Below are 14,498 nucleotides of genomic sequence, written 5' to 3'. Positions count from 1 at the left end.
CCTGTCTCCCCTCCCCTACCTCATTGGCACAGAACGGGGCAGGTGGCAAGACAGGGACACACTCAGGACGACGGTGAGCGATAGTCTGGTGTCTTCCCGGTGGGGGGAACACAGAGAAGTCAGAGATATCTCTGCACCAGGAAGTGGCAGGGGTGATTCAATATGTCACATTTCTTTTCCACCTGAGTCAGGGATCAACTGGCCAGGGACCCTGGACTGGGTACTCAGGGCGCTGGTTGAAACTTGACCTGCGTCAAGTCACAGTGTTTTTCTTTTTGCATAACAACAGTTAACAGAAGAAAGCTCTCATGAGGGAGCAGCCTGGCTATGGTATTTCCAAAGACACCGGAAAGCTTGCTTCGGTCCCGGCACTCCTGGAGGGTCTTGCTCAGGTCTTCAGCGGGTTGTACAGTCGGCTGCGTGAGCGCTTTCCCTGAGCGGGGGAAGGCCCTGCCTCTGGAGGGGCCCTTAGGAGTTCCAGCTCCGCCACTTACAGGCTGTGCGACCCGGGGCTCCCTGGGCCTCCCTCTCCCCCTGTCCTGTCCAAGTGAGGATTAGAGTGAATGCACCAAGCACAGCCTGGCACCCAGAAGGGAGCCAACAGATGGCAGGTGTTTTTAATATAACCGATCCTACAATGTTAACGTCGAGCTGGCTCAGAATCTTTTTAGGGAATCCCAGGGTTTCCAGCAGGGGTTCTCAAGCTTACTGGCGCCTCAGAATCCCCTGGAGAGATTGTTTGACCCTGCCTCCAGAAGTTCTGATGCAGTGACATGGGGTAGGGCCTGGGGATGCGCATGTCTAACAAGCTCCCAGGTGGTGGGGATGCCGGACCCAGGGACCACACTGTCCACGGGGTCGCGTCTCAGCTCCTGAGGCTCGTCCACACAGCCCTTCACGACGAGTCAGCCCACACTCCCTCCACTGCCACGTCGGCCTGACCCTTTCCTGGTCTCTCTGGCCAGCCCTGGACTCCAGACATCAGGACTGGACTCAGCTTTGCCCTGTCTCCCGTGCCCCTTCCCCTGCTGCCTGCCCTCAGAGACACCCCCATCCTCCAGGACCAGGTCAGGAACTACGTGCTCAGTTCTCCAGTCGTCCCTCCGCCCTGCCCCGTGCTCCTGGCCATCTACCGGGTTCCTCTTTTGTAGGGATTTAGACCCTCGGCATTGCAAGGAGTGTGGACTGTCCTGTCTCGTCTGCCTTCCCAGATGGGGAGCCTTCGGGTCAAGGGCATGTGGCCGAGGTCTGATGTTTTCCACGGGGTCTTCTGGCCTTCTGTTTGTATGTTTGTGATGTCTGTGAGTTTTTGCCACTAAGTAATAAATCAGGATCCACTGAATTGAAAGGAAAAAAAGCTGACAGAGAGGTTCAAGGAACCAGAATGAATAACTCTGGGCAGAGGGAAGTTGTGGGCAACAATCTTCAACAATGGAAACATTAAAATAAAGAACATTGACCAACTGATCTTTACCCCTTTGAAAGAACAAATTTGAGGAAATGGGTCAAACTGTGACATATTCGATTTAGGTCTGCTATAGGGAAGTTCCTGATATAGGGAATTACGAACAGGGAGCTGGCTTAGCGAAGGCGGATGTGAAAAATCTCCAGTCTGCTCCAAGATGGAACAGATTCTCGATTACCGGGGAAGTTTTCGACGTGATTCTGCTTTAATATCTTGGGTACGAAGTTGAGGGGAGGGAAGGGCCCTGTATACAGGTTTCTTTTAACTAGACAGGGGTTTGGCAAGTTGTTCGTGCTACTTAAAGATACACACTGTCAAGTTCACTGCTATCCGCATTGCAAAGAGTAACAAATATTTTTTTAAAAAATCAATACCTTGGGGAAGTGGTTGGTTTTCCAACTCAGGGGTGACATGGGAACCCACGCGGGCCAAACGCTGCGCGGCCAGTCGGATTTATGCACCACCGCAGGCCTCCCTGCCCACTTGCCAGGTTTAACCATCACATTCACGAAAAGTTGAGAGAGTTTTTCTTCCTCATTTTTAATGGAAAGTCTTCAAATTTCTGGTGGCGGGAGGAAGTGGCCCTTGCACTCTCCACAGAGAACAGGAAATGTAATGAGTTATTATTATTCTGATAAACTGGAAGCATAGGTTTTGCAGTCGGTTCTTCCTTCCACTTTGAAACCTGGCAGCTTTCTGACTGTGCTGGTGCCCGCCGGGCCTCCGTGTCACCTGCTCGGCTAGATTTGGGGTGGTGGAGGCGAGGCAGAAGGGAGCTGGGTGGAGAGAAAGGGAAACGCTTCTCGTAGGCACCACAATCCACTGGGAAAATGTGTTGTTTCTAAGTGCAAAGGATTTGCTGCGCCCTGGTTCCCAGGTAAATACGGTTTCTATTTAGGAGCAGGGTACATATTCGAGGCCAGTGCAGGAGGACCGCAGGTCAGGTCACACCTGCTTTAATGATGGACCCTCTGGGATCCCTGGCCCCTTATCTCTCTCTTGCCTGAGTCTGAGAGTTTCAGATTCTGCCTACATCCTGAACTTCTGATTCAAAGGCACCTTTAAGTCAGCAAATGGCTCTAAATTCCAGAGCACACTAATTTCCCATGGATCCCAGTGCCTTGGGGGCTCTCAGCTTGTTTACCTCGCTGGAGGGTGATGAACTTTGTCTCTCCACACAGTAAAATAATCCAAAGCAGCTGAAATTCAATGGCCTAAAATTCATTTCTTACTGGCTTAGGAAAAAAAAAAAAAAATCCTTCTTGACTTGAACCTGGGACAGAAGTCTCCTTAATGAGCTGTGAGAAACACAGTTCAAATGGTCAGCTATTTTACTCTGACACCCATCACATCTTTTTTTTTTTTTTTTTTTAAAGTATTCAGTCCAACCACATCCTTTGCCCCTGTATTGTGGGCGCCTAGCACTGCTCGGCTAGCTTTGAAATCACTCCTGCACTTGGCTTCTCCTTTCTCTTGCCATTACACCGACCTGATTCCAGCCTTCACTGGCTCCCCCCAAACCAGGGCAGTGGCCTCCTTACTGCCCCCTGGACCCCCCCCCACGACCCCCCCCACCCCCTTCCTTGTAACGCGCAAATCTGAGCATGACCCTCCCCAGCCCACAGAGCAGCCAGATAAAATCTGAACTATTTTGCTTGCACAGAAGTCTCTCCAGGGCTGGCTCTCTCTCCCTCTCCCCACATGTCCTTGGGAGTCCAGGAGCACGGTCCTTTTTAGAGTTCCCCGAAAACCCTGCACTGTCACGTCTCCTGGCATCAGCCGCCCGGGGTCCCCCAGCCCAAATGCTGCCCCCTTGTCCCTCCTTCTGGGCTTTAGATGTACAAGACTGGACCGTGAGGAAGAAGGAGCTCTTCTCTCAAGCGGGTTAAAGCACTCCTTGTCCCGGGTGCCCGCCACACTTGGAAAATGCTCCCAGTAAGCAGGCCTCCTCCGGGAATCTCTGTGCGCAGGTCTAGCTGTGCGCCTCCTGGAGAGGGGGTGTGGGGGGGGGTGGCTATGGCCCTGGTCTCTGTCTCCTCTGCCTGTTGCAGAGTGTCCCACACGCCGTAGTAAGTGCTCATTTTGTTGAAATACATGAACACAGATTCGGTGTCACTTCTCACTCTTGGGTCCCCTGTTCTCGACGCAGCAGCCTGCGGACATGAAAGGCTGGGAAGGGGCCAGGCAGAGGAGGGGGCCCAGGCGGCGAATGCAGACGTCAGGTTATCGGCACACATCCCTGAAGCAGGTGCTTCCAACTGCTGACGGGTGTGTGTGTGTGTGTGTGCGCGCGTGTGCGCGCGCTGCTGTGAGAACGGCAGAGGCAGAGCCGCGCCGGCCGCCCCCCCTTGACTTCAGAGACAGCGGGGAAGCCTGCAGGGGCGCGGGCAGGTCGGTCTGGGTGGCAGGAAACAGACGGAGCGCGCCTCTCGGAATGAGGACAGAGATATGGGGCCGTGCGTAATCTCACTCGCCGCCCACTCCGGGCTCAACCTCAAAAGCTCACTGCGAACTTTAGACCGACCAAGTCTTTTGTTTTGCTGAAGCCCACTGTCTCACTCTTGGTTTCTCCCGACTCCGTGTTCTCGGCGCAAAAAACATGAAAGGAGTTTCTAGCGGTGGACCCTGCGGGAAGCCCACCCCACTGCAAGCAGAGAGAAGCACAAAGAGAAAGGGACTGACTTCTGCCGACCAGGTGGAGAGCCTGGCAGTGCCTGCTGCTGGGGGGGGGGGGGGGGGGACACTCACCTGCTGGGCAGAATGCTCCCCAGACCAGCTCTGGGTGCGCGGAGGTGGGGTCAGGTTGCCTTAGGCCCCGTGAGGGGTGCTTCCCTTGCAGGCTAGGGTCGGGATGCTGCTGGGAGATGGTGGACTGGCAGTCTGGGGAGGCCACCCGACTGGGCGGGCAGGTGCCCTTGGGAGTGAATCACCTGGAGAGCCAATGACCATCAGGGTGCAGACCCATATCAGCAAAAAAACAAAACAAAACAAAACAAAACAAAAAAAAAACACAACCCAAAACCTAACCAAGACAAAACAAAAATGGCCTAGACAACAGACAAAACCTCTGGCACCTTAGACACACCATGTGGGAAAAACAATATTAGTTTTTCTCTGTACTTCAAAAATAGGAAAATACAACGGGGGAAATTTTAATACTGACATGGTGATAAAGTTCACGCAGCACCTTCTCAACACAACACTCTCTGCAAAGGAGGCCCTGGTCTGGAACTCCCCTTTTCATGGCCTCATAAAGCACTGATTTATTGACCTTCAAAGATACACCTTTATTGTTTCAGTTTTCCTGGTGTAAGAATTTCTGGTAGATAACTGAAAAAGCAAGCTCATATTTCCTTATCAACACAGAGAATGTGTTTATATTACAGATCTGTCGTGGCGGGGGTGGGGGGGAGTAGTGGGAAGGAAGTAGCAAGCGAGGCATTTGAAATACTTTGTTATCAACAGAATGGACTAAAAGACCACCGATCTACACGTTTGTGGTTCTCCAAAGTATTAACCTATAGCCAAGTCTTCTCTCTAGGACAGGAGGGGGCAGGAGAACAGCGAGCAGGTGCCTCTCCAAAGCCTACAGCTCCCCTCTAGGGGATTTCCTCCGTGGGGTCTCCCCACAGGCTTTTCCAGGGCCCTGTGGCTTCTCTGTCTCTGATGACTCTACCTTACCACCTCAGCAAAGGCCATATGAAAGCTAGCTCAGAAACTGTAGGTGTTTAATGTCTTGGCTGTTGTGGGTCTTCCTGATTAAGCGCTTTGTAGTATTTATAAAGTCATTTAAAAAAAAAAAGTGAGGTTTTGTTTTTGTTTTTGTTTTTTTTTAAGATTCCTTTAAGCCTGAACCACTCACACCACTCTCTTGACTAGAAAGCTTCCTTTCCCCAACAGCCTCTTGGCTTCAGTCCCTCTCTGGCCCTTGATTCCCTGTCCATGCTGTAAAGACTACTCAGGAAAAACCCCTTCCTCCAGAAGTCCACCCTGATTGCTCTAGCTGTACTGGTTCCCTCCTGCTCTCCGCCCCCACGCTGCACTTCCTTGATCACATGCTGCCTTATTATTATTACAGGTTCATCCGTCTAGTCCTCTGACTAGACAGTGGCCTGTGAACGCTGTTGTCTCTGTCCTGTTTCTCATGAGCCTGGAGTCACAAGCCATAAACCTTTGTCGGCCTGGGTCTCAATGGGTCTGCCCTTAGGTCTTAGATAACTGGGGACAAAAACCGGCTTCATCTAATCAGTGACCTTAGCGAAAACAGCAGCGAGCTTCTCTATTTTCTTACTTGGAATAAACAGCAGAACTACCAACATAAAAACATAAAGCGTTGTTGTCTGTGGGCAAACACTGAAAACAAATTCCCTCATAGATACAGGCACACAGAAGTTTTAAAAGGCAAAACTTGGGGTGCCTGGGTGGCTCAGTGGGTTAAAGCCTCTGCCTTCAGCTCAGGTCATGATCCCAGAGTCCTGGGATTGAGCCCCGCATCGGATTCTCTGCTCAGCAGGGAGCCTGCTTCCTCCTCTCTCTCTGCCTGCCTCTCTGCCTTCTTGTGATCTCTGTCAAATAAACATATAAAATCTTTAAAAATAAATAAATAAAGGGCAAAACTTTCAGCCTTCCAGGGACATTTCTATCTATCTACCATAATGTCGATGAAATGAAATAGTTTCATTCAAAAAAAGTCGTAGATAAAGCACTTTCTAGAAGCCAGGTTTGCCAGCGATTTTATAGAAAGCAATATCCTTGCCTCTCACTCAGCGTTCTTCAAGCCGTGCCCAGGGTGTGGTGGCTAATGCCAGTGGACTGCCGAAGCCATTCCCTTTTTTGAACACGTAGAATAGGTTGGCCCAAGAAGCAGTCATGAAACACGCAGAGAGCCACACGCTGCGAGAACACACCACGTTACCATCTGTGGATCATAACCGCCACGGTTCCAGCACCTGGCTCCACCTTGCAGAACGGAAGGATTCCCACTGGCGACACTTGGCACAAACTCCTAGCATTCGATTGGAATTGTCGAAGTATCATTGGTTTCCTGTTTAGGGGTGATTCAAAACTGCACCGAATTCGAGTGGCCAAAAGGGAAAGGGAGGGGAAACAGCACTTGTTGAAAGCTATCTCCGAAAAATAGATTTGTTTTGGAGGCATCAGCGCCTCATATCAGACCTACCGCGTTGAATGAAGAGATGTTATGTGCATAGTTTTTGCAATAGCAGCGTGAGATGCGTTTTTGAAACTGCAGACTGGGTAGGTTTTTCTCAGGTAGCTAACTGTTTAAATGAGGCAGCACCCTGTCCAACCTGTCCAGCACTTCATTAAGCAACACCTGACATGCTTAAAATGAAATAATTCCATTAGGTTTTTCCGCCTTCTTTTCCCTCAATCATTCTAAGAGACCCATACCCATAGGAGCGGAATAGAATGCACCTTCCAGAGAGTTCTCTGCTGGAGCCTACCTCACATTCCTATTACTTTTGTCAAGACTTCAAATCCCAAGCCAGCTTCCCCCCACGCCAAACACACGGAGTTCTGGGCCCTTCTGCCTCAATCTGACGGTAACAGAGAAGGGAAATCTGAAACTGCTGAAAACCAAGAAAACCACCACCATTTACTCTTCCCTCTGAGGAACTTCCAAGTGTACAAGGTTTTTATAGCTTTTGCGGTGCTGGGGTTGCAGCTCTGTAGCTCTCCTCCAGGAGGACAGAAAACCAGGAACCAGTTTATTTATTGGCAACGGTACTGAGTGATGTGGTCACGAAACTTCTTTCTGAAAACCAGGCGGCAACAAGGATCTGAGGGGAGGTTCATCTCCTGGCACGTCGCCCTCTTCACGCCAAAGCCAAGCAGCCCTCCCAAGGGCAAGGGCTGACGGTCCGGAATGGGGGGGCGGAGCCCCGGGAACATCCCGGGCTGGGGAGCCCCAGCGAGGATGAGCCCCGCGCCGCTGGGCTTGCCTGAGTCCGAGCCCCAGCCTGAGCCCAGCTCGCGCACAACAGGGCGCAGTTCGGGCTCCCCCCGCCCCCGCCCCCAGAGCCTGAAGCACCCCAAGGGCCTTGGTTTCTCCAACAGCCAACAGTGTTCTGTCCTAAAGTCATCAAAGTTGTTTCCAAGGACAAGTGATTCTAGGGTTATTCCGGGCCAGAGCCTGAGCTGGTGGACCTGAAGCTGTCGGGAGGGGGGAGGGGGGGACATAAAAAACAGGATGGGGGCATAAAAAGGAAATCTTCTGTCCGCTTTCCCGCAGAAACTGCCAAAATTCGGTTTCACCGCGCGCTCCAGACATCCCCCATGAGGCGACTGGCCTTGCTCTCTCGGTCTTCGGATGACCAGGGAAACTGAGTCGGGGAGAGGGTGCGAAGCCGGGTGAAGGGCCCGGCCTAGCGCTCCCGCGGGGCTCGGACTGGCCCGGAAGCACCGGCTGGACACGGGAGCGCTCGGCCAAGGCGGGCACGTCGGCGGCTCCGAACTTTCCCGCTCGCTGACTGCGTGCGCGGGGGACGCCCCGCAGCGGCCTGGGAACCTGGATAACTGACCTCAAAGCCCGCCGCGCAGTGGACGTTCGGAAGCCCGTGTCCGGGTGCTGGGGCCCCGCGACCCCGGGTTCTGCCCCCATCACCCCTCCGCTCGCCCTCCCGTCGCTCCACCGTCCAAGCCGCCGAGCCCCTTTCCGCCGCCTCCCGCGTCTCCGCCCGGGTCCCAGGACGCCTCGCAGCCCCGGCGCCCGGGTCCCTCCCCGGCTCCCAAGGAGGCGTCGCGCGCCGGCCCCGGTGCGCAGGGAGCGGGAGCGGGAGCGGGAGCGGGATCCGGAGCCCGGGCGGGGGCCGGAGCGGGAGCGCGAGCGGCAGCGGCCTCGGCCTCCTTACCTGCAGCGGGCCGAGCAGCGCGCAGACGGCGAGCAGCGCGGGCAGCGGGCGGCGCCGCCGGGCGCGCGGGGCCATGGCGCGGTGGGCGGGCGGGCGCCGCGCTCTGCGGCCTCTGCGGCCGGGGCTGCGCGCCTGTCTGGGACCCGGGGGTCGGCCCGCCCCGCCGCCGCCGCCGCCCCGCCCCGCCCCGCCCCGCCCCGCCACCTGTCCCCGCCCGCCCGCGCGGCGCCCCCTCCGGCCGGAGCCCGGGCCGCGCCCGCCAGGTGGTGCCCGAGCGCAGGGCGCTCGTCTTCCGACCCTCGGGTGCGCGGGCGGACCCCGGCGGCTGGGAGGTGAGGGTGGCGGGGACGATCGGAGGGTTGGCCGCCCCGCCGCCCGCACCCCCTGCGGCATCGCCCGGAGCTTCCACGCCGCGGCTCTTCCTGCCGCCGGTGGCCGCAGGGGCTGGCCTGGCCTGCGCCGTCGTCCGCGCTCGCGAGCACGGGCCGGTCTGCGCCCAGACCTCCGGGGCCGGCTTCCCGGGGACGGAGGGCAGCGGCGGCCGCCTGGAGCCCGCGCGCTCGGCCCTGGTAGACCGGGCCTCCCCGGCGAGGCTGGATGCCACCCCCCCCCACCCCGGAATTAACCAGGAGAGGCTCGACCTTCGGTGGGGATTTCGTGGACGGCTGCGCAAAGGTCACCGCAGCAGACCGTCCCGCACGCTTCCTACCAGCCTCCTTCAGAGTTTCCCGGCCCGCAGCGGGTTTTTCTCGCCTCGCCTCCAGGATCTTTTTCCGGGGTGCCAGCCGCCACCCTGTTCCCGCCCCCGCCAAGACACCCGCCTTGCCGCGTCCCTCTCCAGGTCTAGAAGCAGCCACTGCTCGGGGCGCTGCACCTGTTCTCACCTTGTCCTTGCTGGGGAGGGCGTCTTCCCTCACACGGCGCTGGACGCGCGCACACACCCGCTGCTTGGAATAGATAACTTTTTGGTTGAAAATGCTTGTCCGGTGTCCCCAGAAATACTTGTCCGGTGTTCTGTAGTTCTTGAGAACTCTCGACTTGCCTTACTTCTGGCCCAGCGCATGGTGTAGCCTAGTGAATGTTCTCTGTGATCTTCCGCCGCTGGTAGGTCAGGTGGGTTTTCAACGTCAATTAGGTCAAATTGCTTGAAATATCATTTTCTACTTGTTCTGAGAAAACTGGAAATTTACAATAACTGTGGGTTTATTTCTTTTTCCCTTTCGGTTCTCAACCTCCCCGCCCCCCGCCCTTGTTTTTAAAGCTCAGACTATAGGCATAAACATCTCGAATTATTACGTCTTCTTGATGAATTGACTTTTCATCATTATTATAGGTCCTCCTTGACCCATGATAAAACTTTGGGTTCTGAGGTGCCTGGGTGGCTCAGTTCGTTAAGCATCTGCCTTCCCTCAGGTCATTATCCCAGGGTCCTGGAATTGAGCCCAGCCTGGGTCCTCCCTGCTCAGTGGGGAGCCTGCTTCTCCCTCTGCTCCCCACTTGTGTGCTCTTCTCTCAAATACATAAAATAAATAAATAAATAAAATCTTAAAAAAAAAAAACTTTCAGTTCTGAAGTCTACTTTCATGTTAGTTACATAGCCACTTCACCTTTCTTATGAATAGCATTTACATGGGACATTTCATCCTTTTCTTAAACATTTAAAATAGAAACTTAAAGGAAACATCAGCCTTTTCTGCCCATGGATGCTGGCGAGTAAGCATCGAAAAGTCTCCCCTCCAATGTCAGGCCTAAGTCAGAGTCTCCCAAAGAGCCTGAAGAGCTGTGGAAACTCTTCATGAGAGCTCTGAGCTTTGAAACAACTGACGAGAGTCGGAGGAGCTATTTTGAAGAACGCAGAAAGCTCACAGTCTGTGTGGTAATGAGAGACCCAAACACCAAGCGGAACAGAGGCTTTGGGCTGTTTGTCGGGTTTGCCACTGTGAAGGAGGGAAATGCAGCCATGAATGCAAGGCCACATAAGGGGAATGATCTCAAGAGAAGATTCTGGAAGACCTGGTGCCCACTTAACTGTAAAAAAAGATTTTTGTGGGTGGCATAAAGAAGGCACTGAAGAGCGTCATCTGAGAGATTGTTTTGAACAGCGTGAGAACATTGAAGTGATTGAAATCACGACTGACTGAGGCAGTGGCAACAAGAGAGGCTTTGCTCTGTTAACACTTGGGGACCATGACTCTGTAGATAAGACTGTCATTCAAAAAGACCACACTGTGAATGGCCACAACTGGGAAGTAAGGGTAGCCCTAGCTAACTAAGCTCGTGCTTCATCCAGCCAAAGAGGTGGAAGTGGTTCTGGAGACTTTGGTGGTGGCCGTGGAGGTGGTTTTGGTGGAAGAGACCACTTTGGCCATGGAGGGAACTTCATTGGGCATGGTGGCTTTGGTGGCAGTTGTGGTGGTGGCAGGTATGGTGGCACGGGAATGGCTATGATGGATTTGTTAGTGTTGGAAGCAGTTTTGGAAGTGGCGGAAGTTAGAATGAGTTTGGCAACGACAACAATCAATCTTCACCTTTGGGGTCCTTGAAAGGAGGAAATTGTGGAGGCAGAATGTGCCTCTGGCATCGATGGTGGTGGAAGCTGATCCTTTGCCAAACCACGAAACCAAGGTGGCTGTGGTGGTTCCCGCAGCAGTGGTAGCTAATGGCAGTGGCAGACAGTTTTCATTCCTGCGAGGAAGCAAAACTGAGCAGGAGAGGAGAGCCAGAGAAGCCACGTGGAAACCACTTGCACCAGATCCGTGAACTCAGCCAAGCACAGTGGTAGTGGGGCCGAGTTGCTCCAAAGAAGACATGTTTCAGACAATACTCACGTGTATGGGCAAAAAGCTTGAGGACCGTATTTGTTAATTGTCTAACAGGTTATTTTAGTTTCTATCCTGTGGAAAATGTAAAGCATTCCAAAAAAGGTCTTTAGATTTTTGTTTGTTTGTTTGTTTTTTCACCCATGCTGTTGATTGCTAAATGTAATTGTCTAATCATGACATTGAATAAATGTGTTTTTTTAAAAAAATGTGCTGTGTAAAATTAGTCTACTTGAAGTCATCTTGGAAAACTACCCCAATAGGATGAAACTAGAATTCCTTCAAGGAGATGCCAGGTTCCATTTGAAATTTACTTGCAAACTGCTTGGCCACAGAAGCCATTGTCTCCACAAACTTTGGTGTTGTTGAACTGAAATTTAATGTGTTGTGACATGGAGTTCACCATTAAAAGGGTCACCTAAGGAAAGTCATGGAGTTTATTTGGTTATTTGGCTAGTATGATTGTTGGCACATGCTATGCCATATATCTAAATTGAATTATGGTATCAGATAAAGTTGTAGATGGGATTAAAGCTTATGTATCATTCATTGTGTATAATCAATAAGTGATTTAATAGCCTCTTGATAATAATAAAAAAAATCACTTTTGTTGACAAGTTAAGGCCACAATGGACAGCTTCACAGAACAATGGAAATAGGACAGTCCCAAGACAAGAGAGTGCAAAATTTCAGCAGACAGGTTAGTACTCTTCACCTTCGTCCTCTCCCTGAGTACTGCCCACTCCATCCTCCTCATAATCCTTCTCAAGGGCAGCCATGTCCTCATGGACCTCAGAAAAATTTCTTCTGCCATGCCCTCATCCACATACCAGTGAACAAAGGCGAGATTGCCATACATCAGATCAACCTTGTGGTCCAGGCAAGCCCAGTCCTCAGCAATGGCTGTGGTGTTGTACTGTACTTTAGCCAGATCTCCACCAGGTACTAGAGTGGGAGGCTGGTAATTAATGGGAACTTGGAAGCCAGTAGGACGCTAGTCCACAAACTGGATGGTACACTTGGTCTTGATGGTGGCAGTGGCAACATTGACATCTTTGGGAATCTTGTCGCCATGACACAACAGGCAGCAAGTCATGTGTTTACCACAGCAGGGGGCACATTTCCCCCTCTGGTTGGCTGGCTCAGAGCATGCATCTGTGATTTCTGCTACAGTTAGCTATTCTTGGTAGGCTTTCTCGGCAGACATAACAAGGACACATGTAGCCAGAGAGAAGTAAATGTGGCGATAAAGGCACCAGGATGGTCAAATCAACAAACCTGAGAGAAGCAGTGATGGGGGACACAATCTGACCGATCCGCTTACTTAGATTAGTGCAGGTTGGGCATTCAGTATTGAGGTTTCTAAGATAGATGTCGTAGATGGGCTCGTAGATGGGCTCGATTGTGCCCATGAAGGCACAGTCAGAGCGCTCCAGGGTGGGGTGGGGAGTGAGGATGGAGTTGTGGGGCTCAACTACAGCCGTGAAAGCCTGGGGGCTGGGTAAACGGAGAACTCCAGCTTGGACTTCTCTCCATAACTGACAGGTTCTATCAACAGGGAATTGAACCTAGAACCAGTACCACTACAAAAGCTGTGGGAAAACAAGCAGCCCTGAAAATCTGTGCCCTGGTTTGAATTTGGTCCAAGGTGAGATCAATGATCTCCTTGCCAATGGTGTAGTGCCTAGGGCCATAGTTATTGGTAGCATCTTTCTTGCCTGGGATGAGCTACTCAGGGTGGAAGAGCTCGTGATAGGTTCTGGTACAAACTTCATCAATGATGGTGGGCTTCGGGTCTACAAACACTGCCCTACCAACACCTGTCTCAGTGAAAGAGTCATCTCCTCCCCCAGTAGTGTCACTTGGCATCTGGCCATCAGGTTGGACACCTGTTCCAGGCAATGGAGTTCCCAGCAGTCATTGCCCATCTGCACACCAGCCAGGTCACCACAGATAGAGATGCCTGATACTTATAGGGCTCTGCAGGGCGGGAGAAGGCAAGGGGAGGGTGACAAGGACCTCTCACTGACAGACTACCAGGATTTCAGAGGAGAAACGGTGAGATGCAGGCCAGCCTGGAGGGCCCTAATATATCACCCTCCCTCCCTACCATGCTCTCAGCCAAGTGGCCAGAGGGTGGACACTGGACCTCACGCAAGCCTCTGCAGCCCCACCTCTGAGACCCTGGGACTCTGGCCCCACATGGTTAGGTCTTGGCCTGAAGGTGTAAGATGCTGCTTGGGGAGTTCAAAGGTTCAAAGCAAACTCCTCTGAAGGAGCCAGAACTAGGAAGGGGAGGGGATATCCTGGGGCCACAGAAGGGCCAGTGGGACAAGGACGAGGATGGAGACAGCTATTGGAAGGTTCAGAAAGGTGAAGCATCTGCCCTGTCCTCAGTGGGTCTTAGGGGTGTGTCAGGTAGGCAAAGCCCAGGTGAGTAGAGGCACCAGGTAAAGAAAGTCATGGGCCGAGTCTCGAAAGTGCAGACCCTCTAGCTCCGTCATGTCCCTGGGCCCTGGACCCTCTATTTCAATTTATATCTATGTAAAGTGACAGCATATAATTGGGTCTTGCTTTTTCATGTTATCCATTTTGACAGGCTCTATCTTTTGAGTTTTCAGATCATTCACATTTAATGTGACTATATAGATGGTGAAATTCGAGTCTACTATCTTGCTATTTGTTTTCTGTTTGTTCCGTCTTTGTTCCAATGTTCTCATCTTCTTTTGGGCTCTTAGGATTCCATTTTGTCTCCACTGTTAGCTTAATTTATATACCTGCTTATTTTTTTTTAGCTCTGGATTTACAACATGCATCTGTAACTTGTCACAGTCCACCTTCAGAAACAATTCTGTCCCCTGACGTATAGTGTAAGGACTGTAGAGCAGCACACTTCCATTTCCCCTTCCCAGCTTTGTGCTCCTGTAGTCAGACCCCTTGTTTTGCGTTGTAACTCCCGACTGTGCAGCCTGCCCAGCTACTTCGGGGCTTTTGGAAAATGCTCTGACAGTGTTGCCTTTAAAAACTTAGAAGTTCAGGGGCTCCTGGGTGGCTCAGCGGGTTAAGCCTCTGCCTTTGGCTCGGGTCATGATCTCAGGGTCCTGGGATCGAGCCCCCATCAGGCTCTCTGCTCAGTGGGGAGCCTGCTTCCTGCACACCCCCCCACCTGACTCTCTGCCTACTTGTGATCTGTCTCTCTAAAAAAAATTTTTTTAAATAAATAAAAAATAAAAAAAATTAGAAGTGCAAATATCCTCTAAAAAAGCAATTCCATGTCTAGGACTCTAATATATCAAGACATAAAGAGAGATATACAAGGATGCCTATTTACCTTAGCATTTT

General features: G+C 52.2%; 1 protein-coding gene and 1 pseudogene across 4 annotated transcripts in view; both read right to left on the bottom strand.

Annotated features, from left to right (window-relative positions):
• Window positions 1-8,451, bottom strand: part of TNFRSF11A (TNF receptor superfamily member 11a) — a 55,755-nt gene extending 47,304 nt beyond the window's left edge. For all 4 annotated transcript variants that reach the window (XR_006602159.1, XR_006602160.1, XM_045065693.1 and 1 more), the window contains exon 1: window positions 8,338-8,451. Coding sequence is in view for 2 of the 4 variants with exons in the window: in XM_045065693.1 (XP_044921628.1) it covers window positions 8,338-8,412 (75 nt within the window). In the remaining 2 variants the exon portion in view is untranslated. The remainder of the gene's footprint in view (window positions 1-8,337) is intronic.
• A 2,984-nt stretch (window positions 8,452-11,435) lies between these two features.
• Window positions 11,436-14,217, bottom strand: LOC106005157 (annotated as a pseudogene).
• Between the last annotated feature and the right edge of the window lie 281 nt (window positions 14,218-14,498).

The sequence above is a fragment of the Mustela putorius genome, unplaced genomic scaffold (assembly GCF_011764305.1).
Source record: "Mustela putorius furo isolate JIRA1106 unplaced genomic scaffold, ASM1176430v1.1 tig00003858_pilon_pilon_pilon, whole genome shotgun sequence".
Taxonomy (NCBI): domain Eukaryota; kingdom Metazoa; phylum Chordata; class Mammalia; order Carnivora; family Mustelidae; genus Mustela; species Mustela putorius.
The sequence above is the reverse complement of the archived record's forward strand: the minus strand, read 5'-3'. Positions and strand labels throughout refer to the sequence as shown.